This window comes from Oryza sativa, chromosome 9, assembly GCF_034140825.1.
Source record: "Oryza sativa Japonica Group chromosome 9, ASM3414082v1".
In the NCBI taxonomy this organism is placed as follows: domain Eukaryota; kingdom Viridiplantae; phylum Streptophyta; class Magnoliopsida; order Poales; family Poaceae; genus Oryza; species Oryza sativa.
In genome coordinates, this window is record NC_089043.1 from 20,363,117 (window position 1) to 20,379,191 (window position 16,075).

General features: G+C 47.8%; 2 protein-coding genes across 2 annotated transcripts; both read right to left on the reverse strand.

Moving 5' to 3' along the window:
• Positions 1-1,024: 1,024 nt before the first annotated feature.
• Positions 1,025-7,276, reverse strand: LOC4347144 (E3 ubiquitin-protein ligase RSL1). The gene is made up of 2 exons (XM_015795925.3): positions 6,432-7,276; positions 1,025-1,365 (listed from the first exon to the last, which is right to left on the reverse strand). Exons 1-2 carry the CDS (start codon positions 7,160-7,162, stop codon positions 1,206-1,208), a joined length of 891 nt encoding a protein of 296 aa, XP_015651411.1. The 5' UTR covers positions 7,163-7,276; the 3' UTR covers positions 1,025-1,205.
• Positions 7,277-7,767: 491 nt separating this feature from the next.
• LOC107277883 (uncharacterized) lies at positions 7,768-15,216 on the reverse strand. Its single transcript, XM_015755716.3, has 5 exons — positions 14,981-15,216; positions 11,552-13,509; positions 10,012-10,111; positions 8,595-8,672; positions 7,768-8,388 (listed from the first exon to the last, which is right to left on the reverse strand). The coding sequence occupies exons 2-5, from the start codon at positions 13,414-13,416 to the stop codon at positions 7,768-7,770; spliced, it is 2,664 nt and encodes an 887-aa protein (XP_015611202.2). The 5' UTR covers positions 13,417-13,509; positions 14,981-15,216.
• Positions 15,217-16,075: the final 859 nt, after the last annotated feature.

A 16,075-nucleotide genomic window follows, 5' to 3' on the forward strand; every position in this document is an offset into this window, starting at 1 on the left:
GCTCACAACTGACAAATTGTTTATGTAACCGTTGGCAGATCCAGCTAGGACCTGAGAAGGTTCCGTGACATCACTAAAGAAATGTGCTGAAATTATTTTGCATGTACATGTACATCTTCAAAAATCCATCTTTCCCAAGATATTAGTATTTTTTGACTTCAATACAGTCTTCGAGATGCTATACATTAACCAATAATATCTATAAAAGTAAGATGTTTTAAATAAAAAAATATTGCATACTATGATAGTTTGTTCAATGAAAATATAGTAACATCAAATTTACGTGATCGATCTTTTTTATTTTTTTCCTATTAGCAGTCAATTTTAAAAATGTTTGACTTAGTACTATTCTAAAAAATACTTATATTTTTATATTTTAGGACGGATGAAGTAACCAATAGCAATATTAGAAATTTAACAAGCTTAGAAATTAATGTACCCTTTAATATAAAAAAGAAATATACTATAGGTATCTAATTAAGACTGCGTTCGTTCTTGAGCTGAACATCTGAGATGGAAATTGGAGCAAGCAATTAACATATGATTAATTAATTAATTATTACTATAAATTTGAAAAATAAATTTATTTGATTTTTAGTAACTTTTATATGATTCTTTTATGAAATATATTGTTTAGCAGTTCGGGAATTATGCTAATTAAGAATGAGATATTACCTTAAGCCTAGATGCCGGAACAAAAACAACCTAAGTGTGTGTTAAAGGCGTGCACTTATATGGATGCGCATGCTAATAATAGTGCACACACATATTTTCCATGTAATAAAATTAGGATTCACCCAAAAAAACACATTATATTCGCAGCCTGCGCTAACCTGCAGGGAGCCATATATAAAATTTCGTTTTTTTTTTATCAAAAGTGGGCAATCTGTAAGAAATCGTTAGCTCAGCCTATCGTGGGCTGAAGTACTAACAGAGAGTAACAGGCTACTGGGCTCATCCCCTTGTCCTTAACCAAGTTTCTACCGGTTCTCTCGCCCAAAAGACAATATCAACGCGCCTCAGCTTTGTCCAATCATACTCACTAGTCGCCATATACAGATGAAAAAAAAATGTTCCAAATATTGGTCGATGAGAAATCGCGACATATCATTATCGTTTCCGTCAAGAACAAGAACTCCGCATATACAAATGGAGTAATGGAAACAGGTTGAATCGAATGATCGCCGACTCGCTACAGAACATTACTAGCAATGATTCCCCAGATTAAGCGGACGGTCTGAGCAAGTAAGGTCGATGAATCCGTCTTCCTCCTCCGATTGTGAAGATTTGCGAGGAGTACACTTGCATGAATACATTCTCGGATTAAAGGATGAACCGCAGTCGTAGCAAAACACAGTGCCACATCTGCAAACAAAATTTATCACATGAATGTAAGAAATTTCATGCCGACTTAGGAAGCACCAGTGATGTGGTGGTAAAGTCGTGGGTGTATGACTCTACCCACCAGAGTTCAAATTAATGCTGGTGCTCACAAATATTACGCATATATATGTGAACTTTCTAAAAAACTTTAGTGAGATCATGTATGTGCTCCTGGTTTCTATTTCTTAGAGCATGTGTTAGGAGACGTATTCGCGGAGATGTGAGTGTTGTGTTGCGTGTGTAGTGTTGTGTGTGCGTGTAAGTTTGCCGTGTAATCGTAAAAAAATCAAAGCATAATTCCATAACTACGGGTCTACGGCTCTATTTGAATAGCTGAAAGTGGTTTGATGGATCATTTATTTTTTTTCTACAGTTATTTCAAAGCATAAACAAATGAATTATAACTACTGCAAAATTGAAAGTAGCTTTATAAAAGCATTCAAGATGTCACACCCCAATCCGGCACCGCCGTACAACAGCACCTGACAGGAGCGTGTCGTAGGAAAAACGGCGTGAACCGCTTCCTACGAAACCGCGATCTCAGTACCAGTCCCAGGACATAGCGCTGGTACCCACGGTGACAAATATGAATCATTGCAATCCTTATAATAAATAGAGGACTTATTTACCTTAACTTAGGTTGCATTTTAGAACAGCCCGAGAATGCAACCGACGACACGAACGAGGAAACACCAACAGCAGCAGCAGCAGCGGAACCAACGGACTAACACCCAACACCACAGGCGACGGCTGGGAACTAGGACGAAACCCTATTCTTCATTTCACTTCATCTTCATTTCAAGGTGTAGGAACTATATATATATTTATATAGAGCAAGGGTGAGTACTTTCGTACTCAGCAAGTCACGAGAATTTAGGTGTTTGATGCAAGCTTGGAAGAGAGGCAAGGTTGTTTTGCAAATCCTTTGTTTTGAAATCATTTTGAAATTACTAAGTGGTTTACTTCTTTCTAAGTTTGGGCCGAAAAGAGACTTGTGTCTTGATTCGACTTTAAGAGATGTTTTTCAATAACTCAATTGGTAATGTACCGACCCCCGGGTCAGATCATTACTTCTCGGCTCCCAGAGCCATTTCACTTGATTAAGCGGCTCCCAGAGCCTTTTCATTTTCTCGGACTCCCAGAGTCCAACTGCCCAGCAGCACAACAATCCGCTTCAACTCGGGAAGCCTAGTCTATGATGCCCGTAGACATCCCGAATCACACAGATTCGTTTCTTGACCACTCAGGTCATCCATCTGCCACATAGGCTGATTCTGGTAACGATTCCCAAACCACAACAACTTTTCACAAAGCACAGGCAAACAAATCTACGCTACAGGAAACACCTCACATCCGCCCATGACCGTGGGTACGGCTGTTCGAACAGTTAGTTAACCTCTGCAGAGGGGGTACACTTTACCCACACGACATTACTAACCCGGATCACCCAGTCCGTGAGATCAGCCATGTCGGGAGACCCTAAGGTTTTCATGACAAGGCATTTCGAAAGCCGACACAGGGTTGCCATATGCCAACGAGAGGGGTCCCAGACCGACAACAGGTTAGGTCCCAGACCATATTGTGCCAGGAAGCCCGAGGGTTCTACCTGACACCAGCCCGTTGAATCCACATGTCTCATGGCATCATGGCTCCTCCGATTAGCTAATTACTCAGCCAGGGGCGTCCCATTGCACCCGTGTGGTCGCACTTATTATATGCTCGGATGAATTTCCCACAGGAATCGGTCCTTATATGCGAATACAGGACAGTACCACATAGGCACAACCCCCGCATCGCGAGTTTTCACAATCTATTTTGTTTTCAAACACACCGATGCCATATGTCGGGTTTTCAAGGCTCTCAAACACACCGATACAAACAATGGTGTATGTGGAATAGTTGGTATATGTGCTCAGAGAGCACGGATACCGAAGTACCACAAAGGTGGAACGACAAGGAATCAGGGTAGTACAACCTACAAAAATTAGTGCGACTACTGGGTAGGTCTGTCGGTTTGGCACGCAAACCGAGGCCAAGCAAGTTAAGTGTGTGATTCTACTAATGCAAGTTGCAAACAAAATAATAATGATTTTCCAATTATAGGAGCAATTGGTCAAAGGGTGATTTGTCTTGCTCAAGGTCTTCACGAAGCTTCACGTATCTTCGAGAAAACCCACGATCGATGAAAATCCGGTGACCGCAACTATACGCAAACAATCAAAAACCTAAACAAAAGACCAAGAAAAAATATCCTATTTAGACTAAATAATAGTACCATTAGATAGATCACAATTTTACAGAATTACTGGAAGTGGAACGGGGTCAATCGGATGAGCGGTTGAGAAGATATGGATTTTCGAAGTTTATTGGATTTTCTAATCAAAGGAAAAACGATTTAATAATTTATTAAACCCTTTTTGGAAAGAAATTAAAGGAGGGATATGATTTAGACTTCCTCGGGTGGCTCGGGTGCGACTCGAGAGGACAGGCACGACTCGGCCGAACTAATGGGCCGGCCGGCCCGGAGAGGCGGCCCAAGGGGGCGCGGGGAGAGTGAGGGAGAGGGAGGGCCGGTGGGCCGAGTCCACCTTGCGGGGTCCCGAGTGGGGCCCGCTTGTCAGTGGCGCGGCTCACCGTGGAAGCGGTGCATGCGGCGCGCGCTAGGGTTCGGGTAGGAGTGGCGCACGGATTGGTGCACCGGGTGGACCGAAGGATGGCAGGCCCACGCGCAGCCGTTAGGCTCTCCGTGGACCGCGCGCACTGAGAGAGAGAGGAGGGAGCGGACCCGCCTTGACTCGGTCTTCACCGAGGTGGCGCTGACGTGGCGCCTCCGTGGCATGCCACGCAGGCCGGCGAGAGGAGGAAGAAAGAGGCCGGCCGAGATGGACGGCGGGCGGCGGGGGTCTCACCGGAGCATGGCGCGACGGTCTTCGGCCAAGGGGGAGCACACCGGAGTGAAGAGGGGCACGAGAGGAGGCGAGCCAGTGGCTCGGATTCGCCGGAGGAAGATCGACGACGGCGGATTGCGGCGACGCACGCCGGCGGTGAGAAAAAAGGGGGAAACGGCGGAGGGGCGACAAGGATTCAACTCAAGGTGGTGGGAGTATCTCTGGGAGTCGGGGATTCTGTTTCCGGCGCCGGATAGGGTGGAGGAGCACCGAGGAGGGCTAGCGTCGACGGCGGCCTCTAGGAGCTGACGGTAATGGCGGCGAGGCCATGCCAGGCGACGGCATTGCTATGGAATGGTTTGGGGAGGCCCTAGGGAGTTCAAGGACGGTGTTGGCTAGGGTGGTCGACGAGCTGGGGCCCGACGACGGCGCGCGACTGTGTGCCGCGGCTGAAAAAGCGCAACGGCGAGGCGCGCGGCGCATTGTGCGGCAGGAGGAGGAATACGGTGGGGAGCTCACCGGTGAGGGAGGAGCGGTGTTGGCGACGCGGAGGGAGTCGCGGCGAGGTGGTCGCGACGGCGGGGCGGCGCGGAACCGAGAGGGCGCGGCCGAGAAAAGGAGGGAGGCAGCGAGGCCGAAAGGATGATGAGTGTGTGCACACGCTCTTGGCCACGGCAGTGCGGCACCGAGCTTGACGAGGCCGACGCCGAGGCTCACGCGGCCATTGGCACAACGCGGCAGCGAGGAGGCAGTCGCGGAGGGGCGGGGGCGAGCAGCTGGCGGCCGGCAACAATGGCGCGGGTGGTTCGAGCGAGGTGAAGACGAAACGAGAGGGGAGGGCGCGGGCTTTATAGGCGAGGAGGAGAGGTCGGTTTGGAGGAGGGAAACCGACATTGGCGGTCAAGGGAGCTCGGTTGGTGTTCACGGGCGGCAGCGGCGGTTTCGTTGGCAGTGCGAAAGCGGCGACGGTGTGGATGTGTTGGGCGGCGAAGGCGGTGGATCGAGCGGCGGAAATTGAACCGCGAGCGCGGGCTGGCGCGGCTTGGCGTGGTCAAAGTGGGGGCGGCGAACTGGCGCGCGGCGTCAGCGGCGTTCTGCCTCCGCGCGCAATGGCATGGGCGTGAGAGAGAGGTCGAGTCTGAGAGGGAAAAAGGGGAAAAGAGGGAGAAAAAGGGGAGGCTTGTCCATGCCGTTCTGGGAGGAAGAGTGAGAGGGGAGCGCGAGCGCTGGCTCCCGTCTTTGGAGGGTAGCGGCAATGGGCATCGGGAGAGAGGAGAGAGAACGAGAGAGAGAAAAGAGAGCTCTCTCTCTCTCGGCCATGGCGCACGCGCGAGCGGCGCTCGAGGGAAGGGGAGAGCGGCTGGGAGAGGGAAGTGGGCTGAGGGGAAAATGGCCCACAACACCCGAGGGAGGCAAAATAAACTTCTGCATAGAGATTTGAGTTGGGAGGATATTGGGATTGGAATTTGGATTGGAGAGAATTTGAGAAGGATTTTGGAATTTAACCTTGATACTTGGCCTCTAGGAACATAAGGTGGAGTCAAGGGAAGGATTCGAGGTGGGATTTGAATAATTTTGGATTCGAAGAAGTATTTGGCGAGGATTCAAGGAAGGATTTGAATTTCGAAGACTTGAATTGGAATAGAAATCTTGAGGTGGACGATTTTGATGGCGATGAGAGGGAACAAGGACGGATTTGAATTGAGATCCATGGCACGACTTAGACTCGCACATAAAGAAAAGAAATTTTTGCAATCAGGATTTTGCCGAATTAGTTTTTAACGTCTTGCTAAAAGCGCGGCGTTACAATATTTTAGTAAGAAAACTTTTACACAAAATGCATTGGTTAGCAGTTTGAGAAACAAGCAAATATTTCTTTAAAAAAGATTTTATTTTCTCCATAAATAATGGTCAGTTACCGCTAAGATATTTCTCTCCCTTTTCAGCGTCCACTTCGCGAGGGAAGTTCAGTACGTGTTCGGTCAAGTCAACAACGGTTAGTCAAAACTAACGAATGGAATACGTGTTTCAGATGAGTGGCGAAAATTTCGCCCCGATTTCGAAGTTTGGAAGCAAAGTTTAGAGATTTGAGTCTAGCGATCGAAATTAAAGATTGAATCGAAGAGGAGGATCGGAGTAGTGGTGAATCGATGAGTTTACCTGCATGTCATGCGCTTGCACCCATCGATCTTGTCGATCATGGCGCGGCAGCTGGGGCAGCGCCGCCACTCGCGCCCCTTGGCGAGCTGGGTCAGCGCGCACCGTGCGCCGCCGTCGCCGCCGCCGCCGCCGCCATGGCGGTCGTCCCACGGCTCCTCGCACTGCAGGCAGAACGCGCGGGAACAGGTCGGGCAGGACGCCTTGGACGCCGCGGCGCGCAGGGGCAGGGCCGCGGCCGCCGCCTCGCCCTCGAGCGCCGCCATCTCGCCGCAGTCGCGGTAGGGGCACCGCGCGCGCGCGGGGCCGACGGCGCGCTCGCAGAGCGCGACGCACCACCGGTCGAACACGTCGATGTCGAGCAGCTTCTTGCAGCGCTCCGGGTGCATGACGCCGCCGCCGGAGCAGCCGCCCCCGCCCGCCAGGAGGCACGGCACGGGCACGCTCCCCGCCGCGACGCGGGCCTCGATGTGGCCGACGACGCAGGCGACGCAGAACGCGTGGGGGCAGCCGTCGGAGACGCGGAACCGGTCGAACACCAGCTTCCACTCCATGCAGACCTCGCAGTAGAACCGCCCGATCTCGTCGTCGGTGAGCGGCCGCACGCGGCCCGCGCGGGACGACGACGACGACGGCGGGTCCAGCATGGAGCCCCGGATCAGCTCCTGCAGGTACTGCTCCCGGTCGAGCTCCTGCGCCGCCGACGCCGACGCCGACGCCGCGGCGCTCGCCATGGGAGGGGGACGACGCGTACTTGGCGCTAATTCTTCGGCGAGAAGGAACTAGGAAGTGGATGGAGTGGACTTGGGCTAGTGCGGGTCGTCGTCGTCGTTGGTCGCGATCCCTTTAGCCTTTAGGTGGGTGTGTGCGCTTTTTAAAGTTGGGCAGGTACAGGGTACGATTGGAACGGTTAGAGATGAGCTAGATACACAACAATATTATGCTTAAAGGCACAATATTTGCTAACATTACGTATCATGCTGTGAGTATATTTAGGATATTTAGGTTGTCTATAACTTCCATATACTTAAATCAATCAAGTGAGATCATTATTTGTAAGAGTTTTGTAAAAAAAAGTACGTGTAGCAGGACTCTTTTTTTTAATTATTATTATTATTATGCATGTGCACACACTACTATACTCGTAATCCCATACTTACGCACCCACCAATTCTCGATATCTTGGCAAATTCATTACAATCCGCATCAACCATAATGCTAAATTTCAACAAATCGTGAAGAAAACAACAAATTTTGGTTGTGATCGTGATGAAAGTCTTGAATTTTCTTTGTAATAGTTTCCTCAGTTAAAGTTATGATAGTAGTCATAACCCATGCTTTACTCAATTACTGAGGAATGACTCGGGCAGTGACCCATGCCACGGTGCCACTCCACTTTCCTCCCTCCCACCTCCTCGCCACCATCAGAGCCATCCGTCGGAAATCTTGCGGTGACAAGGATGTTAGTGGTGTGGGGCCTTTTCTCCCATGAGCTCCCAGAGGTTGCGAGCACAAGGTGATAGATTTGGAGGATGGATCTGGCCATGATAGTGACTGTGATGGCGGCAACGCGGTTGAAGCGACGACAACTATGACCAATGGTGTTGAAGACAGTTCCAGTAGTGGATCTAGCGCTGGTGATGCTAGATCCAGTAGCTTCGAGGCTAGATCTACGTGACCAACGCGTGGTAGAGGAATGCTCGCAAGGCATAGCAATGGCGACACTGGGCAATGGTGAGACCGCCTGCGTGGAGGTACGGGGATGGGTGTGAGCAGTTGCTGTGGCAACCCCCTCGTGCCGACAGGATGCGGTATTGGTAGCAGACACGGCGATAGGAGGAAGGTGGGGGTTGACCACCTTTGTGTAGAGGTGTTGGCGACAACTCTCCTCTTCTCGTGCTTGGTAGTCGGCGACGGGATGGCGTCTGTGTCGTTGGCTACTGCGCAGATGAGAGACCACCTGTAAACATAGTTATACTTAGCTAGAATCAACTTCAAATACACATGCCATATATCCGGTGTGCACTAGTTAAGTTATATATAGGAAAGCCACTATGCATGTGACATGGGTTTTTTTTTGGTAAGTGAACAAAATTTAAAATTTTCACTACTATTTGCATATTTGCATTGCATTTGAGGTGTAACTGTGCAGAGGAATAATATTACCACCCCTTTTATTTGAATGGCTTTTATTGGAGGATAAGATGCAGTTCTCCTTTTAGAAAATCTGCACAGTGCTTTAATCTGTATATTGCATTTATTCATGGTTAGATGCTAAAAACATGATACTTTTATGTACAGAGAAGACAAGTGTCCTCATGTATAGTGATCCATGTGTTCGGTGCTCATGGGTCACCATCCACTAATTAATCTTTCGGTCCGCACAAATTACTACTTCCTCCGTTTCATATTATAAGACTTTCTAACGTTACTCACATTCATATATATGTTAATGAATCTAGACATATATGTGTGCCTAGATTTATAAACATATATATGAATATGGGCAATGTTAGAAAGTCTTATAACCTGAAACGGAGAGAGTACTACTAGTCTCTCCATTTCAAAATAAATGATATGCCCATATTATTAGTAGAGATTAAGATGTAAGAAGAAAATAATATAGCGTTTCTTATTAAATATGATGTACTAATTGTTGGTGAAAGGGTGGTTAAAGATAATATAATGATAAATTTAATAACAAGTAATTGATGGGACCAATACTACTTAAAATAGCACTATTTTTTTAAAAAAATTAAATCCTAAATAAACACCAATTTTGGGGCTGAAAGAGTAGACACAGCATAGAAAAGAAAACGAACTTTTCAATTGCTAATCAATGGTTGAACCGAAGGGGAATTTTTTTTTAAAAAAGTTGTCCGATCTGTTTCGTTGCAACATCCAGAATTTATCAGCTACTAAAGACTAAAGAGTAACCAACATTGTTGGTTTCTTATCGTAACTCATCCTAACTTATTGATTAAATATGGAGAACACACATTTTTTAAATAAAAACTACTAACACTATCAGCCTACACACAAACCCCTATAACACATTTTTTTTCCAAGGGACTCCTAAAATGTTGAGAACATATATACTCCCACCATTCTCTTTTATGTGACCTCCAACTCCAAACTAAAAAAACATAGGTATAAATCAGCAGCTAAGATAGATAAAGCACACACACATAACAGAATCCAACACATCTAATAAATGTCTCAATTCAAAGATGATACAATCCGAAACCATCCAACCATCTATGTCTTTCTTTCCAACTTTTCCCAGCAACCCGCTGGAAGCGAAAAGAAGCAAATTGCACAGATCCACACATCATTCAACCACGATCGATGAATTAAACCGCTAAGAAATCCAGGTAAATTCGATTAAGTAATCTAGTCGACCGACGGATCAAACTTTAAATTAAGGAAATAGTTTGGTTTAGCGACCAGTAAACGCATGCAGAATCTGCTGGGGGCAGCAGCTAATGTTCGACATTGTCCATGCATGCATCAGCCTCCAGCTTAGCTCCTTCTTCCTCGGCGCCGGCGACGGCGAGATCGATTCTGCAGGTGATCAGGGCACCAGAACGACGCCGAGATTGTCGAGGCACTGGCATTTCTCCTTCCCCTCCAGCACCGCTCCTATCTGGAGCCCACAAAGGTAGCAGAAGACCATGCGGCACCTTCAAAATAAACCGCTTGTTAATTAAATAAAAAATGTATGATATGTGTGTTAGCCACACTAATACACACACAAACATATACACAAATCTGAATTATGATAACGCATATACATAAAAGTCTATTGCTCCATGTAATCTGGCAAAATCGTATTCCCATTAAATATATAAACATACACCTCTGTAAAAATCTTCACAGCAAGTTTTTGAATTCAATGTGCTTCCATATCTTGGTTCATATTCAAATCTACGCCATTGAACCCCCACTAAAGCCATTGAACGCCAGTTTACTTACTACAATTACCACTCAAAAGTTCATTTAACCTGGAGAAACATCCTAATGTGTACGCTAAAACCATATCAAACCAAAACTATCAAGTATAATGAAACGGATTGAGAGTTGGAGGGAGTAAATATATATACACCACTGTACAAAGATGTAATTATCATTAAACACGAGTTATACCAAACTTCTACCATGGTAAAAATGTTTCCCAAGCATTTAATGGTGCAAACGGAAAAACAAAGGAACCAAATATGGATTAGACACAAACTAAAGCATGTCCTACCTTGCAATGTAACCCAATATATGTTGTTAACACTTTCTCCCTACGAAAATGTTGGATAACGAATCTACAGACAAGTTCAAACATGAAAAAACAAATGTCCCCCCTATAAAAAGTTAGAGGACGAATCTACAAACACATTCAAAGATGATACAATCAGATGCTTTGTTTTTTAAAAACCAGATGAGTGATGTGCACCAAACCGTATACGCTATATATTACTCCCTCCGTTTTAAAATGTTTGACACCGTTGACTTTTTAGCACATGTTTGACCGTTCGTCTTATATTAAAAAAAATTGTGAAATATGTAAAACTATATGTGTACATGAAAGTATATTTAACAATGAATCAAATTATATGAAAAAAATAAATAATTACTTAAATTTTTTGAATAAGACAAATGGTCAAATACGTACTGAAAAGTCAACGGTGTCAAACATTTTGAAACGGAGGGAGTAACAAAACTTCTGCCAACAACATACTACTTTAAAAAAAGCGCCTTGACAACCAAAGAAAAACTTGACGTCGAATAATTAAGAAGAATAATTAAAACCATATATTTGTGCTCTCTATGCTATCTAGCACATAGTACTAACCACGTATTTTAACTCCCTATGCTATCGAACGCATCTCAAACTATATGTGGGAGATACATTTTCTCCAAATTATGTACTACATTTTCCTCAAAAAAAATTGTGTAACTACATTTGAAATGCTCGTGATGGATTAAATAGAGTAATGAAGCAAATGCAAGAACCTATGAAATGCTCATGATGGATCATAATAAATAGTAGAATAATGAAGCAAATGCAACAACACAAGAAGTGAAATGAAGTAGACAGGGAGGTGAGCACAGTAGTGAAGTGAGTTGAGTACCTGCAACTCATGACCCTGCAGCCGGCTGTCCTCTCAACCAGCATCCTGCATTTGGGGCACGCCTTCCACCGCCGCTCGTCGGCGAGCTTCTTCACCATGGCGGCCTCGGGCCCCTTGGAGCAGTCCCGGTGGTCGGCGTCGTCCGCCGTGCTCCACTCCCCGCCGCACGTCGCGCACAGCAGGTGCTGGCACGCCGGGCACGCCGCCATGGCCGGCTCCGCCTCGCCGCTGGTCTCCAGCAGGATCCCGCACCGGCGGTTGGGGCAGTACGCCCGCCGGTCGTGCGGCACGGCGCCCTCGGCGAGCCGGAGCCCCCAGTCGGTGAACGCGGCGAAGTCGATGGCCTTCTTGCACCCCTCCGGGTGGAGCACGCCGGCGCCGCCGTCGCCGCCGTCGGCGCACTCCGGGTCCGGGCACGCCACCGGCACGGCCCCCTCCCTCACCTTGCCGTCGATGTAGGTGGTCATGCACTCGAGGCAGTACTTGTGGTCGCAGGGGAGGCCGCGGAAGAGGTCGAGCATCGGCAAGGTGTCGAAGCAGATGCCGCAGTCGAACGTCGGGAGGTCGCCGTCGGCGAGGGGGAGCACCCTCGGCCGCCTCGTCGACGGGCCGGCCTCGTCGGGGTCGAGGTCGGATGGGCGGAGGCCCCACTTCTTGTAGAAGTTTGGCATGGAGAATTCACCTTCTTCTTCTTCTTCTTCTCCGGCGATGGCGGCGGCGGTGGCGCGGGGTGGTGGTTGCGCCACGACGGGCGATTTTGTGAGGTATTGCACCGGGAGAGGCCCATGGAGCTCTGGGTCCTCTTGCAGCTCGGCGATCACGGCGTCGCGGATGACGGAGTCGTACCAGTCGTTGTCGTGGCCGTCTTCCATGCCGGCGAAGACGGCCGGCGTGTCCCTGTCGGCGAGTAGGGCCTGCCTCTTCGAGGAAACCGAGTCGTTCTCGTTCGCGACGTTGCGGTGAACCTCTTCTTCTTCTTCCATGCCGCCGGCGGCGCCTCCTTTGCCGGCGGAGATGGCCGGGGTTCTGTGTTGCCCACACTTGCCGGCAGAGACGGCAGGGGCGGCGTGGCTCCCTTCTCCCGTGGTGGCGGTGACGGCCGCCGGGGTGTCGGCGGCGGCGGCGGCGGCGGTGAGCTGGCGGTCGGCGGCGGCAATGCGAGTCCATATCCGGCCGAACTGCGCGACGTTTGGGCGAGGGTTTGCTTGCAATGCTGCCATGAGGTTTTCTGCCCTAGCCCAACGGCCATTGCCGGCGCCACGGGCATGGCCGGTGCCGGGAGCGGCACGAGCCGCCATACGGGCGGCAGGACGTCTCCCGCCGTGGCGGGGAGCGGCGGCGCCGCCAGCGATGAGGCCGCCGGGGCGGAGTGAGAGTTCAGTAGACGGCGCCATGGCAGCAGGTAGGCCCTGTGGTAAGGTGGCGGTAGAGCTCGTGCCGATGTCGGCGGTGGCGGCGCCGCCCGGCGGCCGCGGGAGGAAGGCCGTCGCTGATCTTGCCGGTGCCGGCTGCTGTCTCGTCGCCACGGTGCGGCGCCCACCGGATCGTAACGGAGGCGGCACGTACAGTTGGACGGTCCGCGCCGCCGCCGCCGCCGCCGGCGCGTCATCATCATCATCGATGACGATGGGTTGGGCCCTGCTCCCGGCGGCGCCGGCGGCGAGGGAAGACGTCGATCCTACGCGATCCATCGGCGGCGCGAAGCTGCTCCAGTCGTCGTCGCCCAGCTCCATCAGCTGCGACACGTACAGGTCACGCGCGAACGCCTCGTCGACGGCGACATCGGCGGCGGCGGCGGCGGCGGCGTGGTGGCTGCTCGATGCTCCTCCTCCAGTCGCAGCAGGGTGGGGTTTTCCTCCTTCCATGGCGAATTGGCGCGATCGATCGACTTCGATTCTCTCAGAGATTTTCTAGGGTATTAGGGAGTCGATCGATCGATCGATCTTGAATTTCTTGACCTGCATGAGAAGAAAGAAGATGCGAATTAGGGGGGGATTTCTTGTTTCTACTCAGAAAATTAATGTACAGATCCGAGGCTGACTGTACTATCTGAATTTCTATGTGTTCAGCTCATAAATTGTACTATTGGCGCCTATATATATATGCTGAATAACAGGAGGTAGATCAAAGTTTATTCGGGAGTAGAATTGCATATATTTCCAAAAACACGTGTGCATGCGACTTCATCGGTTAATATTGATGAATATATACTACTCTTGCTTTTTGTTCAAATATTGTTGTATTTTGTTCTCACTTATATTAAGCAAAATCGGCCCTTGTACAAATGGTGTGCACATAAATAATCTGATAAAAATGATAAACCCACAAATACAATGAAATAGATCGGGATGTGGATTTAGAGTGGTTCCTACATATTATACACATAGTTTTGCAAATATGTAAATATGCAAATAGTTGTCTTGCGCAAGCATAAATACGGTGAATGCAAGTACATAATACACATATATTGAATTGAAAGTGTGATTAATCAGCCATGGTAAGAAATGTCGGTTAGGCCAAGAATTCAGTAGAGAATGATGGAGCAGTGGCAATGGATCTAGTCTGATCTACGATGATGAGAAAAACCGAGAAAACATGAAGGTAACTTACTAGTGACTATGAAGAACTAAGGGAGGAGGAAGACACAGTTGCCACCGGTAGACGAGCCACGCCAAAAGTTGTTGAGAGACTAGCGGTCCTCACCGGTGTTTGTGGATGGACCGATGGGCCTCGTCGGCAATCACGGAGAAGCCGATAGGCTTCACCGGTGTTTGGCGGCGATAAAGGGGTAGGGCGGCGGATCGGGATTGGGAGGCGTTAGGGTTTGAGGGAGAAATCTATAAGCTTCAATGGGAGTATATCCGATTGATTGAGATCCGACAGCCACGATTTATTTGGTTTATGCCAAAATCTCTTGGATATATCTATTAGTACCCCATAAATTGTCTCTTCCAACCTCCTATTTTAATATCTCACCCACCTACTTATTTGACTTTTCTCCTACTCATTCACTCCTATTCAACTTTTGATTTCTTTGAAGTTAAAAAGAAATTAAAATCTACTAAAAAAGCTATCAACAATTTTCTACTCATCTACCCGTCTATTTTCACTCAAACATAGAAACCTATGCATCTTGATTCAATAGAAAGAATAATTGTTTGAACAACGACGATCATTTACTAAGAGGTTGTGAGGAAAAGATTTAGAGACAATGAATAATGCTAGGAGGTGGAAGACAAGTTTCCAAAGGGAGAAACTAGCATGAGGTTTGTAGTAGCGGTGAAGGTCATGTACGCCAAGATTTTGGTAGAGAATGATGGGGGGAGTGGAAGTTAGAAGCAACATGGAAGTAAGGGCATAGGAATTCACGATGGATCTAACTTGATCTACGATTATGAGAAAAACCGAGTCGACGTGAGGGGAACTTACCAGTGATTATGTTGAACGCAAGAGGAGGAAGACGGTTGTCGGAGGCTGTCGAGAGATTGGCGGCCTTGCCGGTGGTTGCGAAGGGACCGACGGGTCTTGCCGGTGGTTGTGGAGAGACTGGCACGCCTCGCCGATGTTGGCGGAGATACCGAGGCGGCGGGATGTGGGAAGACGGCGGCGGGTCGGGATTGGGGAGGTGTTAGGGTTTAGGGAGGGAGGAATTTATATGATCTTCGATGGGAGGAGATGCGGTTGATTGAGATCCGACGGCCACGATTTATTTGGTATAAGGAAACTTCTCTAGTGTATATCCATTAATGCCCCATAAATGTTCTCTTCCAACCTCCTATTTTAATTCCTCATCCACCTACTTTTTTAACTTATCCTACTCCTTCAGTCATATTCAACTTCTATTTTTTTTATTTTTTTGAAAATAAAATCAGCTAAAAATTTATCAACAATTGTCTACTTTTTCACGAACACAGAGAGCATTTGCATGTTGATTCAATAGGCAGAATAATTGATTAACAACTACGATCATTGGTCAGGAGGTGGTGAGGAAAATATTTAGAGATAACAATTAACGTTGGGAGGACAAAGACAAGTTGCCAAAGGGAGAAACTAGCATGAGGTTTGTAGTGGTTAGCATCACTTGCTAATGTTTTGGAGGAGGTTAGGGGGCCTCAGCAAGAGTTGGAGGTGATGCCAATTCCTAAGTGAGTTGGAAAGGGAAAACGGCGGGTGGATCGCTATGGTTTTGGCAACTGCCTCTAAACTAGTAGACATCGATTAACACCAACATAATTCCCTTTCCACCTTGTATGTTAATTTCTTCCCAACATACTTGTTTAACTTCTCATAGTCCTTCATTCTTCTACAACTTCTAAAATATTCATTATTCTAAGAAATCAAAATCAACTAAGATGCAAGCTTTGCATGTTTACCATGTTTGGCTACTCTTACATCTTTTTATTTTTTACAAACATGCAAGCTTTGCATGTTTACCTAATTCCTCTATTTCACATTATAAGATGTTTTGGATTTTTAATAAGTTCATATATGGATCCATGTATGTGCTTCATATATGCGTCAAAA